Here is a 15,250-nt window from a genome sequence, read left to right as displayed (position 1 = left end):
GAGAAGAGAGGGAGTGGAGAGAGAGTGGAGGAGGTCTTGTGAGGGAGCCCCCCCGTCAGTGCACGGACAGGAAACGCACAGGGGGAGGAGGAGGACCAGTGGGTGGAGGGTCTGAGAAAGAGCTTAAGGTCCTGGAACTGAGAACTACAGGAAAAATCTCTCAACCTTTTGCGTTTTGGTCATTCTGCTCTCTCGGCATAAGAGCGTTCAAAGTGGAAAAGACCGAATTGTCCCATCTGAACTTAAAGGACAAATATGAGGCATTCTTTGTGGTGGTGTTGTTGTTGTTGTTGTTGTTGTTGTTGTTGTTGTTGTTGTTGTTGTTGGCCTTTAAAAGTGCTTTATGTAATTTAGAACTTATAAAACCCAAAACGACACTCTGGCGTTTCACACAGCAGGAATTAACTCTGAGCTCCATCTACTGGCTGCAGAGGGGATAACAGCTGAGATAAATGCTAATGCAGCCACGCAGTTGTAATAATCGTGATTTCTGTTATGATTTATGGACTTAAACACAGCACAGAAAATCTCAGAGCTCGACCTGTGACATTACGAATCTGGGAAATTCAGAATGGAGTATTTTTGATGCTTGGAAGGGAGATACTTCCTAAAGAAGACCAACAAATCAAGTTAGAAATCTGGGGGTGATATAACTTTAACAGCCACGTCAAATCAATTACATCAGCAGCTGCTGGTGCTAGAGTCAGGACTAAACATGGACCGGCCTCCTGCTGGTGTCAGAGTCAGGACTAAACATGGACCGGCCTCCTGCTGGTGCCAGAGTCAGGACTAAACATGGACCGGCCTCCTGCTGGTGCCAGAGTCAGGACTAAACATGGACCGGCCTCCTGCTGGTGCCAGAGTCAGGACTAAACATGGACCGGCCTCCTGCTGGTGCCAGAGTCAGGACTAAACATGGACCGGCCTCCTGCTGGTGTCAGGACTAAACATGGACCGGCCTCCTGCTGATGCCCAGAGTCAGGACTAAACATGGACCGGCCTCCTGCTGGTGCCAGAGTCAGGACTAAACATGGACCGGCCTCCTGCTGGTGCCAGAGTCAGGACTAAACATGGGCCAGCCTCCTGCTGGTGACAGAGTCAGGACTAAAATAAAATAAAATAAAAATAAGCAGAAGGCGCCGTGGAGAAATGATGATTCGGTCAGGGCACAGAAAAGGGAGTGCCGCAGGGCCGAACGGAAATGGCGCAAGTCAAAGCTCCAGGTTCAAAAAGAGATTTACAAAGAAAAGCTGAACATGTACAACCTAATCTTATGTAGAACTAGGGAAAGATATTTTTCTGAAATAATTGGAAGCTGCAGTAACAACTCGCGTGTCCTGTTTGCCACAGTAAACAGATTAACAAACCCTCCAGCTCAGCTGCCGTTAGAACTCATTTCCACATCCAAGTGTAATGAGTTTGCATTATTCTTTAATGACAAAGTTCAGGGCATTAAAAATGCTATAAATCCCACAATGCAAAAAATTACCCTAAAACCACCAAGACACTTAGAGCTAACTCACTTTGCACCAGTAACTGACAAAACTGTCCATGAGATCATCACCAGTCTGAGTTCATCTACATGCTGCCTTGATGTGTTACCCACCAAATTTCTAAAGTCTGTGCTGAACAGTTTGTTAGCACCATTCACTCACATAGTTAACATGTCGCTTCAATCTGGAACATTCCCAATGTCTTTGAAAACTGCGGTCATAAAGCCTCTCCTAAAGAAGAGCAGTCTTGATGCCGCAGTACTGAGTCATTACCGGCCCATCTCTAATCTGCCATTTTTGGGCAAAGTCCTTGAAAAGGTTGTTTACCAACAGCTCACAGATTTCCTCTTAATAAACAACTCATTTGATGTTTTTCAGTCAGGTTTTAGACCTCATCACAGCACTGAGACTGCTCTTGTCAAGGTGACAAATGACATCCGCCTGAACACTGACACGGGCAAAGCCTCAGTCTTAATTCTGTTAGATCTGAGTGCTGCTTTTGACACTGTCGATCATGGGATCCTCTTACAGAGACTAGAGGACTGGGTGGGCATCACTGGCACTGCCCTAAACTGGTTAAGGTCCTATCTGGAAGACAGGAAGTACTTTGTTGAAATTGGTAGCTGTGTCTCAGACCACATGACCCTGACCTGTGGAGTGCCCCAAGGGTCAGTCCTGGGTCCCCTTCTGTTCAACCTCTACATGCTGCCGTTAGGTCAGTTGATACGCAGTGAAAATGTGTCCTATTACTATTATGCAGACGACACTCAGATCTATGTTTCACTGTCGGCAGGTGAATATTATGGACCAGTAGATTCACTCTGTCACTGCATCCAACAGATCAGTTTGTGGATGCAAAACAACTTTCTCCAGCTGAACTCAGACAAGACTGAAATAATCGTTTTTGGCCCACAGAAACAAAGAGAAAGTGTTAGCGGTCACCTCCAGAGTCTCGCTCTAAAACCTACAAACCAAATTAGAAATCTGGGGGTAATAATGGACTCAGACTTGAACTTTAATAGCCACGTCAAATCAATAACATCAGCAGCTTTTTACCATCTAAAAAACATTGCCAAAATCAAAAATATAGTGTCAAAACCAGATTTAGAGAGACTTATCCATGCGTTTGTCTCCAGTAGATTAGACTACTGTAACGGCCCGCTCACTGGCCTCTCCAAACGAGCTGTAAAACAGCTGCAGTACATCCAGAACGCTGCTGCTCGGGTCCTGACTAGAACCAGGAAGTATGATCACATTAGTCCTGTTCTCAGGTCTCTGCACTGGCTCCCTGTGGCTCAGAGAAAAGACTTTAAAGCAGCTCTGCTTGTGTACAAGTCTCTCCATGGCCTAGCACCAAAGTACATCTTGGATATGTTAGTGCCATATGAACCATCTCGGACTCTGAGGACCTCAGGGACCGGCCTCCTGCTGGTGCCAGAGTCAGGACAAAACATGGGGAATCTGCGTTTCAGTTTTATGCAGCTAAAACCTGGAACAGTCTTCCTGAAGATGTGAGACAGGCTTCTACTCTGACAATGTTCAAATCTAAGCTAAAAACAGTTTTGTTTAGCTGTGCATATGACTGAAGGGATTTTTTCTTTGCACTCTTCTCTTTTGTTTGTGATTTTATTAGTTTAGAAAATCAGTTGGATTGATATTTTTTAATTTAGTTAATTTTATTGTATTTCTGTAATTTCTTTGTGATTTGAATGCATTTTTCCTGCTGTGTGAAGCACTTTGAATTGCCTTGTGTATGAAATGTGCTCTACAAATAAACTTGCCTTGCCTTGCCTTGCCTAAACATGGACCAGCCTCCTGCTGGTGCCAGAGTCAGGACTAAACATGGACCGGCCTCCTGCTGGTGCCAGAGTCAGGACTAAACATGGACCGGCCTCCTGCTGGTGCCAGAGTCGGGACTTAACATGGACCGGCCTCCTGCTGGTGCCAGAGTCAGGACTTAACATGGACCGGCCTCCTGCTGGTGCCAGAGTCGGGACCAAACACAACCAATTTTGCCAATTTTAAATGTAGTTTACTCAACAAACATTAAATAAAATATCCAGTAAATGTTCAACAAATGATACAAGAAATTAAACCTGAGTCTGTATATTTCTTTCTTCTTCAGATTGTCTCAAATATGTGCAATTTCTCTACATTAATGAAAACGTTACATGATGAAAAACCTTTTTTACATGCCAGTTTCAAATATCTCTAAATGTAAACAGATCATATTTATCTGCAGTGACTGGTCTCAATAAGAAAGAGTTTGTGTTCGTCTTGAGGAGGATGTGGAAAAGCTTTTCAGACGAAAGAGTCGAAACACGACGACGACGAAGCGGTGATGTGAGTCCAGCTCTGAAAGAGTGTTTTTCACATTCAGAGCAAATGTCTGTTTTACACATTTATGAATGGATTATGACTGTGGACGACACAACGGCACAAGCATGAATCATCTTTTTCAAGTTTAAAACTTGAAACACAGAACAGACACAAAACCAAGACCAGAGAGCGAAATTAAACAAGCAAATGTCGGTCTTTCCATTTGCCTGATGTCTGTCAAGTCCTTGATCGTTGGTGCGGTTTGTGTCATTTTATCATTTTATATCTATCTTTCTTAAATTAAAGGTGTTTTTATTGAAGACATTACTTGATAGGTTTTATACCATACAGTGGAACATTCCAGGCAAAAAATATATATCGCCATGGAGACAAGCAGAAGGCGGGCAGATGCTTTGCCAGGTAAGCTACATAAAGAAAGTTTAAACATTTCAATCTTTCAACATCTCTTCACAATCTTTAGAAAACCCTCTGGGACAGGCTCCAGTCGCCCACGCTCCAGTCGCCCACGCTCCCGAACGGGAAAAACTGTCGAAAATATTCTCTGAGTGACATCACAGATCGAGAAAAGGTCAGTTATTGAGGAGATTCAGAATGGAGTGTTTTTGAGGCTCGGAGGGGAGAGGACTTTCTTGCCAGGATTCATCAAACGAGCGTGAACGAAGCTAAATGTTGTCTTTGTGACGAGGAACCCATTTTCAAACACGCTTAATCGGTTTAATTCACCGCAGTGGACAGCAGGGGGCGCAGACACTTGCCCCAGCGTTCTACACGTGTGCAATCACAGCTCACAAACGCCTCGCAGCAAATGCAAATAAACACGTCGCGCTAAAGAACCGACATCGCTCTCGGACGACGCGAACGCTAATCTGGACGCGAGCGCTAAAAAAACACGAGCTAACGAGAGGTTTGCCGCGCGGAAGATTAGTGACGATTATGTAAAAGCGCAACGAGGAACACAGGGTCTTTCATGGAACAGCCGTCTGTACCAGGACTTAAGGAGATCAAGTGCAGTTTAAAGCTGATTTAAATACTTTGGTTCTTGCCCAATTGCTTAGAATGGTATTTTTTTTAATAGTTCGACTTTCTGAAAGCATTTTTATGAACAGAGAAAACACTACTGCAGTTGTAAAATACACAGTAGAATGGAACAGATTTATTTATATTATTTCTTATTGCTAGGATGAAGTCTGGAAACGTAAAACACAAACACAAGATGTACTTTTGTTTATTTTTAAGACAAAGAAGTAGAATAAACGAACAAACAAAAGTGTGTCAAAGCATTTCATCACTGAGACAATTTGAAAATTCTGGGACTTATTTGTTTAATCAGATTTTGAATTTTAAATGAATTTGCAACTTCTCACTTTGAATTTTCTAACCCTGAAAATCATAGTTTTTTTGTGGCGAGCATTTAAATATTAATGCATAAGATTTTCAGGCATTAAAATTAAAAAAATCTGAAAATTAAAAAGTAGAAGTTGAAAAATTCACCTATATTTAAAATTCAAAATCTGATGACACAAATTATCTCCCGCAATTTAAAAATACATAGCATTTCTTTGGTACATAATGTAAACAGGATTGTTGAGGTAGTGAAAGGACAAAAACAGTGGCTTTGGGCATAACGCATAAAGATTAAAAAGAAAATCAATATCAATAAAAATTAATAATACAGATAAATATATTTTAAAAATTCAATAAAACTTTGGTTGTAGTTTTCTGGTGATTAATTGATTACTATTATTAATTGATATATGTATTTTAATTTCCATTTTGTTTTGTTCTTTCATAGATTTTCTTTGTTTTGATTTTAAAAACACAAAAACTTTCAGGACTAAAGTTAATATAAAAATGTAAGTTATAGCTCTGTGTATTTATGTCTAATATTCCAAACTCATGACTTCTTCAGAAAACAAATAAACGAGTTTGTACACAAATGATCGAAAGGCACTCGTCTGAATAAACACTCTAATGTCCCTGAGCACATCCGTCTGCTCTGGGGTCAGATCCCGCCCACAGCACTCTTCTGATTGGGCCATTGGTTTGATTGACAGACAGGTCCCACCAGTCGCCCACGGTGATGATCTGGCCCCGCCCAAACTGAGACCTCTTATGACCTAAAAGCAAAGAGACAACAGTCTAAGAAATAAAGTCTGGCGGTAATGCAACACTCGGATGCCAACCGCCATAAAACAACAACAACATAAAAGACCAGATGACTCGAGCTCAAACAGGTCGTTCTGGTTCACGGCGTAAAAGACACTGAACACGTGCCAAAAATACATGTTCAGGACATATTTAGAGAAATTCTTTCTTTGGGTGGTGTTCAGGACACATACGAGAAAATACTTTCTTTGGGTGGTGTTCAGGACACATACGAGAAAATACTTTCTTTGGGTGGTGTTCAGGACACATACGAGAAAATACTTTCTTTGGGTGGTGTTCAGGACACATACGAGAAAATACTTTCTTTGGGTGGTGTTCAGGACACATAAGAGAAAATACTTTTTGGTGGTGTTCAGGACACATAAAGGTTAATGTTAGGAACAATGTTAGGGTAAAGGGCTAAGATTAGGTTTTCTGAAGTTAAGACAAACTTACCTGTGACGGGGAAGTTGACGTTATGTCCTTTCCTCTTTAGCTCCTCGGCTACGGTTTGATCAACGCCCTCTTCCACATTGACCACCCACTGCTCACCTGCACCAGAGCAACAAAGACAAACTGTGACAGACTGCACTCTGATGAAGACAAGGTGAAGAAGAGGTGAAGACGAGGTGAAGAAGAGGTGAACACAACAACTACAACCCAATCACCATGTAAAATGATATGAACACGTATAAACACATATAAACTCTACTGTTTCCATGCAATTCATAAGCATAAAAGTACTAATAAAAAGTATATTTGTCTGTTAGGAACTCGCTGTAATAACTGTAAAATAAGAGGGAACACAGTGTGGGGAAACTATTAATCATTAATCGAAGCAGAAATAGATTTTATGGCGCAATACTTGTCATAAAACTCATATTTCCTGTGCAGTGTTTTTGTGGAGAGGGAAGTCTTACTTTTCTGGTCGAAGTGAACGTAGACTCGAGGAGCATCTAAAGCCTGCTGTGGATTCATCCCAAACTGCAACATGTTCAACAAAACCTTCAAGAGAACGAAGAGAAACTATTACTGAACAAATACATGAAATACAGGTCAAGGGAATATGTCGGTGTAATCCCTCATTCGTCCAGGCGTATTCCATAGTAGAAAAAGCTTCAGTTGTAGTCATCTGGACGCAGTTTGAAAAAATAGACGTTTCGACTCTCATCCAAGAGTCATTGTCAATAAAAGAATTTAGATCGAGAACTCCGATATTAATACTGTTCTGTGGTAAGACCCGCCCATTGGGAGGAGCCTTCCTGAAGTAGAAAGAGTTGTTTGTTTCAACAGAAACTCCCCCCTTGTATCTACCGAGCTAGCCTATTCAGAATTTTAATGGGCTATTAGAATCCTCTTTGTCTTTGTGAGACCCTGGCTCAACCACCCTGAGTACCTGATTAGCATCTACTTGTCCTGGTCCTGGTCCTCTGCCTTTCCAGGGGTTCAGTATCCCATTATAAATAACAGGAAGATTAAATCTTAGCCCTCCATTTCTGTTTAAAGAAGGTCTTTCTTTTTTAACAAAAATAGCTTCCTTGACTCCTCTTTCAAACCATCTTTTCTCCCTGCTTAAAACCTTCACCTCACCGTCTTCAAACGAGTGATTAGAGGCTTCAAGATGGAGATGCACGGCACTCTGAGGTCCTGAACTTGTATTTCTTCTGTGCTGATAAAGCCTCTTGTGTAGAGGCTGTTTCGTCTCACCTATGTACCGTTCTTTACAGCTTTCTTCACTGCATTGGATCGAATAAACTACAGTGCTCTGTTTTTGAGTCGGCATCTTGTCCTTAGGATTAACCAGTTTTTGTCTTAAAGTGTTTCCTGGTTTAAAATAAACAGGGACTTCGTGTTGTCTAAAAATTCTCTGCAGTTTTTCCGACAGGCCAGACACATAAGGGATAGAAACACCCTTCCTTCTCTGTTCAGTTTCCCTTTTGTCCTGCTTCTTGGTTCTCTTCACTCTGTTGAGAGCCCAAGCGGGGTAACCACAGGCTGAGAGGGCATTTCGGACATGTTTTTCCTCTTTCTTCTTGCCCTCTGAGCTGGTGGGCACACCTTGAGCTCTGTGTTGTAAGGTTCTGATCACCCCCAGCTTGTGCTGTAGTGGGTGGTTGGAACCAAAGAGCAGATACTGGTCCGTGTGTGTAGGTTTCCTATATACTTCTATTTGGAGTTTCCCGTCCTCTCCTCTGATCGTGGAACAATCAAGAAAGGCCAAGCGATTCTCCTTAGCGTCTTCTCTTGTAAACCTAATATGTGGGTCCACAGCATTGATGTGATCAGAGAAGGTTTCCAGCTCTTGTTTCTTGATTGTTACAAAAGTATCATCGACATAGCGAAGCCACAGTTTTGGAGCTATGCCTGAGAATGAGGCCAGTGCCTTCTTCTCAAAGTGCTCCATGTACAGGTTGGCCACAATGGGAGAGACGGGTGAGCCCATGGCATAGCCATGAATCTGTCTGTAAAATTGTCCCCGGAATTGAAAAACCACTTACTTTCAATTCCGGGGACAAGAAGAAAGAGGAAAAACATGTCCAAAATGCCCTCTCAGCCTGTGGTTACCCCGCTTGGGCTCTCAACAGAGTGAAGAGAACCAAGAAGCAGGACAAAAGGGAAACTGAACAGAGAAGGAAGGGTGTTTCTATCCCTTATGTGTCTGGCCTGTCGGAAAAACTGCAGAGAATTTTTAGACAACACAAAGTCCCTGTTTATTTTAAACCAGGAAACACTTTAAGACAAAAACTGGTTCACCCTAAGGACAAGTTGCCGACTCAAAAACAGAGCAATGTAGTTTATTCGATCCAATGCAGTGAAGAAAGCTGTAAAGAACGTTACATAGGTGAGACGAAACAGCCTCTACACAAGAGGCTTTATCAGCACAGAAGAAATACAAGTTCAGGACCTCAGAGTGCCGTGCATCTCCATCTTGAAGCCTCTAATCACTCGTTTGAAGACGGTGAGGTGAAGGTTTTAAGCAGGGAGAAAAGATGGTTTGAAAGAGGAGTCAAGGAAGCTATTTTTGTTAAAAAAGAAAGACCTTCTTTAAACAGAAATGGAGGGCTCAGATTCAATCTTCCTGTTATTTATAATGGGTTACTGAACCCCTGGAAAGGTAGAGGACCAGGACCAGGACATTCAGATGCTAATCAGGTACTCAGGGTGGTTGAGCCAGGGTCTCACAAAGACAAAGAGGATTCTAATAGCCCATTAAAAATTCTGAATAGGCTAGCTCGGTAGATACAAGGGGGGAGTTTCTGTTGAAACAAACAACTCTTTCTACTTCAGGAAGGCTCCTCCCAATGGGTGGGTCTTACCACAGAACAGTATTAATATCGGAGTTCTCGATCTAAATTCTGTTATTGACAATGACTCTTGGATGAGAGTCGAAACGTCTATTTTTTCAAACTGAGTCCAGATGACTACAACTGAAGCTTTTTCTACTACAGGTCGAGGGAGTTAAGATATTGCAAGAGGACAGACTTTATCAATCACATTTCATCACATTTTGGCCCTTACAGACAATAAAGATATAAAAATACTAAGACAACGGCTCGACTCTGGAAGTGAAGAGAAGATGGAGAGGCTGAGGAGGCGAACAACATCAGCATCCGTGTTCTGGCTGAGAAGCTGTACTAAAAACATTCTCTTATATTAAAAATACTTCCCAGTGTTTCACCAAACAATTATTATTATATTATATCATTGTATTCTATTTCATATGAGCTTTATTTTCAAATACAATGTTGCTGTTCCTGAAGATGAGATAAGGGAGAGAAAGTGCATTTATATGAATTGAAGCTAATGATGAGAGGTGAAGGTAACAGGCTGTGATTGGCCGACAGTGACAGGAGGCAGAAATGTTAGCCAATCACAGCTTTCCGTTTGTGATGAGCAAGAATTACAAAAAGGATGATCTCAAAAACAACATTCACTCTTTAACAAAGCACCAGGAATGTAATAAAATATAACTGTATTTGGAGGTTCAGGTCCCTAAAGCGGGCCCCTTGGTACAATTTATGACTTGAGGTTTTATAGGGATTTTGAGGGCCTCGTTTTATGTGTTCATAAAAAAGACATTATGTTAAATCTTGATGTTGTTCTGACATGAATGAACAAATAAAATTAACTACAAAAGGACAGAAATGTCACTTTTGACTTGGACATGTCCTCTCTCACTCTCTCATACCTGGACGTGTCCTCTCTCATACCTGGACGTGTCCTCTCTCATACCTGGACGTGTCCTCTCTCATACCTGGACATGTCCTCTCTCATACCTGGACGTGTCCTCTCACATACCTGGACGTGTCCTCTCACATACCTGGACGTGTCCTCTCTCATACCTGGACGTGTCCTCTCACAAACCTGGACGTGTCCTCTCTCATACCTGGACGTGTCCTCTCTCATACCTGGACGTGTCCTCTCTCATACCTGGACATGTCCTTGCGGCTGCATAAATGCTCCCATGACTCCGAGCGTTGCCAGGAGCTGTCCAGTGCTGGAGTCAGTGACCAGAGCACACAGGATGGTGTGATATGGACGCTTCCCTCCGGCGATGCAGTTTGGGTGTCCACGACGCAGCGAGAAGTTTGCACCACGATTCTGAGGGGACAAAGTCAAACACTGACTGTTTATGAAAGTCACAGAATATGTCACTGTGATGATCTTTGGACTGATGTCAAAGTGAAAAGCAGAAAATGGATTTTGTAAATACTTAAATCTTACATCTTTTACGAGCTTTAATTAGTTGTATTTTGATTGATTCATTCATGTTTGAGTTCATCCTGTTTTATTCTACAACTGAGACTCGAGTGCTCAGAATATTCCTGTTTTCACCTACCCCCTACCCCCACCCACATCCTAATTTCAGATGAGATTCTTAGAAAAAACTATGCATTTTAGAGAATTAGATTGATGGATAGAATTAATTAGTCAAGTCTGCAATTTTGAACAGTTCATGAACCTGTTTCTGTTCTGAAGGTGTTTGAGATGTAAAATGATGAGCTGCTTCTGTTATAACTGTCAGTTCAGGATCTGTTTAAAACTGCTGATGTGTGTTGGGGTCCGAGAGTGGACATTGTTCTTATCATTGACTTTTATAGTATTAATTGTTCTTATCACTGACTTGGTGTAATTACATTGTATAATTTATTCCTGTGAATCAAGAACAGCTGATGGAAACATGTTTATGATGTCTCTTAATGTCTCTTTACATTGTCCCTTCAAATAAAGACTAAATTAAACATTAAAAATGCAGAGAAATTTTGTAACTTACACCTTTTTATGACAAAAATAAACGTGTGGTCAGGTGTAATTATTTGTAAAATTATTATTTAAATTGGCCCTTGTTTAGAATCTGGTTGCTAAGAAACAGTTATTATTACGTATTATTTCCATATTTGCTGGCCATGTCAAACCAGGAAGTGGTATTAAAACAATGCCACTTTGTTTTACTGAAAAGTGTAGCTTAATGTGTCATATGGACTTTAAACTAAGCTTAAAATAAACTAAACCAACCATAACTTAAACTTAAACCACACTTAAAACTAAATCAACCCCAAGCCTAAAACTAAAACTTCAACTAAACTTAACCTAAATCAAACTAAACTTAGCTAAACTTAACTAAACTTGAACCTAAACCTAAAGCTTCAAGTTCAAGTAAACGCTAAAGCTAATGCTAACGCTAAAACTAAAAGTGAACCTAAACCAACCCTATACATAAAATTTCAACTTCAACTTCAACTTCAACTTCAAACTAAACTAAACTACCCTTTTTTTTCCGGAGTATAAGTCGCACCAGCCAAAAAAAGCACAACAGAGAAGAAAAAACATATATAAGTTGCACTGGAGTATGAAATGCAGTTGCAAGCGTCAAATTAACAATATATATATTGTTATATATTTTATATATAAAAATAATATCACATATAAGTCGCTCCTGAGCATAAGTATATAAGTATAAATATAAGTATAAGTCGCAACCCGGCCAAAACTATGAAAAAAGGTACAACTTATAGTCTGGAAAATACGGTAAACAAAGTTGGATTGGATTTTTCTACACAATCACATTTGATGGTAATTTCTGATGGACTTGTGGACATCCCAGAGACAAATCTAAGCTTTAGCAGACGCTGAGCCCCGTCGCTGTGATGTCACATGTTTGACCTGCAGCAGGGCACACATGACGCTGTGTTTGGGTTCTCTGCTTCTGCTGCGCTGAAGCCGTAACCGTGACGACGACATAACGACCTTTCGCACGTGCTCAAACCTGCAAAGAGAAGCCGCAGTCTTTGGGGACGAGACCGGAGCCGAAGCCCATGTAGTTGCTGTTGACGAAGGAGCAGGCGTTTCCCTCGCCGTCCACCACGCAGAAGTACACCGTGTCACTTCCTGTCTGCAGGCCGGGCTCCACCCCCTCCATCGCCCTGGACAACAACAAAACAATTATAGCTCAGATTGTATTAAACGTTTTGCCCGTTTGTCTCCAGTTCGACCATTGTGTAAAGTTTATAATTGTACTTCCTGGTTGGACACAGGTAGAGGTAATTCCACCGCCGTTACCTAGCAACCAGACTGTAAACAAGAGCCAAAATGCACATAAATGACAGTTCTGATCTGACACACAATAATACCATCAAACACCTTTATTTTGTCGAACAACGGTTTAAACAGTCAGAAAAGTGTCAGTGTAAACTGTCTCTGTGTTTTCAACGGCACGTTGCGCGTTGATGACATCACAGAGGGATTCAGCTCCACTTCCTGTCAACTTTTATTTATCAAAAATGTCTTCACAAACTGCGACTTAACGGAAGTAAAACTGTGATAACTATTTACCACAGCTTCTTTACCACCAAACTAAAGTCATGATTAGAAAAACAGCAGAACTTTTATAAGGACTTTAAATTGGCAAAAGTTGATATATTACAAAAAAAAATATTTGGTTTTAAAAGATTTTTGTTGTGTGTGTGTGTGTGTGCGGTCGCTTGGTAACTGAAGCTGTAAACCTCATCTGTCATTTCCTGCTCCGGTTTATTCCCCGTCAAACACAGACGGGACAAAAAACACACGCTCGGATCACAAATATTATTGTTATATTTAAACACGCTTATGGAGTGTGTGGATCTTTCCTGATTACTTTAACGTACTGTGCGTTTGTTTGGCTTTAGGTTTGCGTTTCGGCCATTTCTGAACGTGAGAAAACACAAACACATGACCAGAGGAGAACAAAGCAACATAGAAAGTGACCAACACAAAAATGTAAACTGTTTAAAATGTATCTAAAATATTTTCAAATGAATGCAAAAGGTGTTATAAATCATGCCATTCTAAATCTTGAAAAACTAAATTTAACTTCTGCACTTCACAGTTTATTACAGACAAATCGCAGCTCGTCGACTATGAAAAATAATCAGAATAATTGAAATAATAGACTCTAAAACACATAGAAAATATATTTTAACACAAAGACAGCGGAATTATTCAATCAAAATGTCAAAAAGAATGAACAATTTGTGTTTTTCTTCAATAAAAACACTTTATTCATAAATTGTCTTTATCTAGAAGTCTTCAGTCACCGTATTTCAACATTTATTTGATCAAAAATTTACTGAAAAAGTCGACAAATAGAAACAAACAAAACCGCTGACCAGTCGACAACTAAAATAATCCTAATTCTTAGCCCTACAGTTTGTACATGAATAATAAAAAATATAATCTATTCTATTATATAAAAAAATATGTTTATTTATTTTTATCATATTTATATTTTTCCTAAAAGAAATAATAATAATAAATTAATAAACAACCGAATACGGGACCGATACAACACACACGTGCGTTTGTTTATTAGCGCAACGGAGCGCATCGCATCTCTCGTCTCCCGTAGATTTCTGTCCACTTCTGAGTCAGCTCGAACTGTCTTTCTCCGTCTTCATTTTGCCCCGTACACTGAGGGAACTATATTATGATAGATCCATGCGCTTAGGCACGCGGAAACGTGGGGACGAACCGCAAGCGGCTGCAGGTGAGCGATAGGTGCGTTTTATGATTGATACGTGGCAGGACAAATGATTTATCCATGCCACGAGGAAATATGATAAAAAATTAGCTGAAAAAAAATCGTCCATTCCACCTTTAAGGTTAAGGTTAAGGTTAAGGTTAAGGTTAAGGTTAAGGTTAAGGTTAAGGTTAAGGTTAAGGTTAAGGTTAAGGTTAGGGTTAGGGTTAGCCATGAGGCTATATGGCAGTGCCGCGGTTCCTGAAACTGCTGGGCTATTTGACCGCGCCGCGGCTCTGCAGCCACGGCCTTTTATCTTATCTGTATTTTTCCTTTTTTTCTTAGATATACAAAATAAGTAATAAATAAACAAACAAAGCAGAAAATGAAGGTTTGTCAAATATTTGTACAAAAGGTCTAAGTGTGTCACATTAACCATTAACCATCGTTTTTATCACACAGAATACTTCCAGAAGCAGCAGATCTTCCCCTCTAAACTGACATCATCTAAAATAATGTTTATGATAAATTAAACTAAATGATGCTTTACAAGTGTCTGCCGTTCACATAAACTGAAGTCTGTTTTAAAGTTATGAGTTATAAAAGTGTGAACACAGAACGATTGTGCAGTTTTACGGGCCTGTGCTGTTTGTTTAGCATCAGATAAAGGTCCAAAGTCCCGCGGTGTCAAAGACGCTCGAGTTCCTGTGTCTAATCTCTGCCACGGCGATCGCACGGCAACGGCAACGACATTACCCCGTGTTTCCACGCCAGAAACACCACAATGTCACAAACTGCACTTTACGCTCGAGGTGGGCGACAAAAAAGGGTTTAAATCCAGCAGATTGTCAAAATAAAACAAAAATAATCTGAAAATATAGGAAAACTTCATATTCTAATAGTCGTTTTCAATGTAAAATATTCAAATGTTGCAAAAAAAGTGGATTCAAATGAAAAATCTGGGGAAATGTATGTTGTAAGCGTCTAAATAAAGTGATTATTCTGCACTTTTATGGGTCATTTCATTCTAATATTAGAGGTGTCATTGTTAGATGGAAGTCTATTTTGAACGGATAAAGTTATTCATCTTTTGAATACAAATCTTTTGGTCGTTCTTGAGTTGTGTATGGGACAAACAATAATAATAATAAACATATTAAAGAGGTTTTAATCACATTTCTGAACGTAATTGTCTGAATGTTGTTGTCAGGATTCTCCAGGAAAACAAACTTGAATTCATGGGTTTGGAAATGCTTTGTACAACAGTAATTATACC

At 40.3% G+C, this 15,250-nt stretch overlaps 1 protein-coding gene across 1 annotated transcript in view; it reads right to left on the bottom strand.

The window, feature by feature from the left end:
- Positions 1-5,460: 5,460 nt before the first annotated feature.
- The window catches only part of LOC140353466 (glutathione hydrolase-like YwrD proenzyme), an 82,343-nt gene continuing 72,553 nt past the window's right edge, over positions 5,461-15,250 (bottom strand). Inside the window, exons 6-10 of the mRNA XM_072438041.1 lie at positions 12,247-12,403; positions 10,410-10,580; positions 6,899-6,983; positions 6,435-6,530; positions 5,461-5,950 (exon numbers count right to left, since the gene is read on the bottom strand). Coding sequence (XP_072294142.1) covers positions 5,802-5,950; positions 6,435-6,530; positions 6,899-6,983; positions 10,410-10,580; positions 12,247-12,403 — 658 coding nt within the window. The 3' untranslated portion in view covers positions 5,461-5,801. The remainder of the gene's footprint in view (positions 5,951-6,434; positions 6,531-6,898; positions 6,984-10,409; positions 10,581-12,246; positions 12,404-15,250) is intronic.

This window comes from Eucyclogobius newberryi, unplaced genomic scaffold, assembly GCF_026437365.1.
Source record: "Eucyclogobius newberryi isolate DKJ021-1_F unplaced genomic scaffold, fEucNew1.0.hap1 SCAF_9, whole genome shotgun sequence".
In the NCBI taxonomy this organism is placed as follows: domain Eukaryota; kingdom Metazoa; phylum Chordata; class Actinopteri; order Gobiiformes; family Gobiidae; genus Eucyclogobius; species Eucyclogobius newberryi.
The sequence above is the reverse complement of the archived record's forward strand: the minus strand, read 5'-3'. Positions and strand labels throughout refer to the sequence as shown.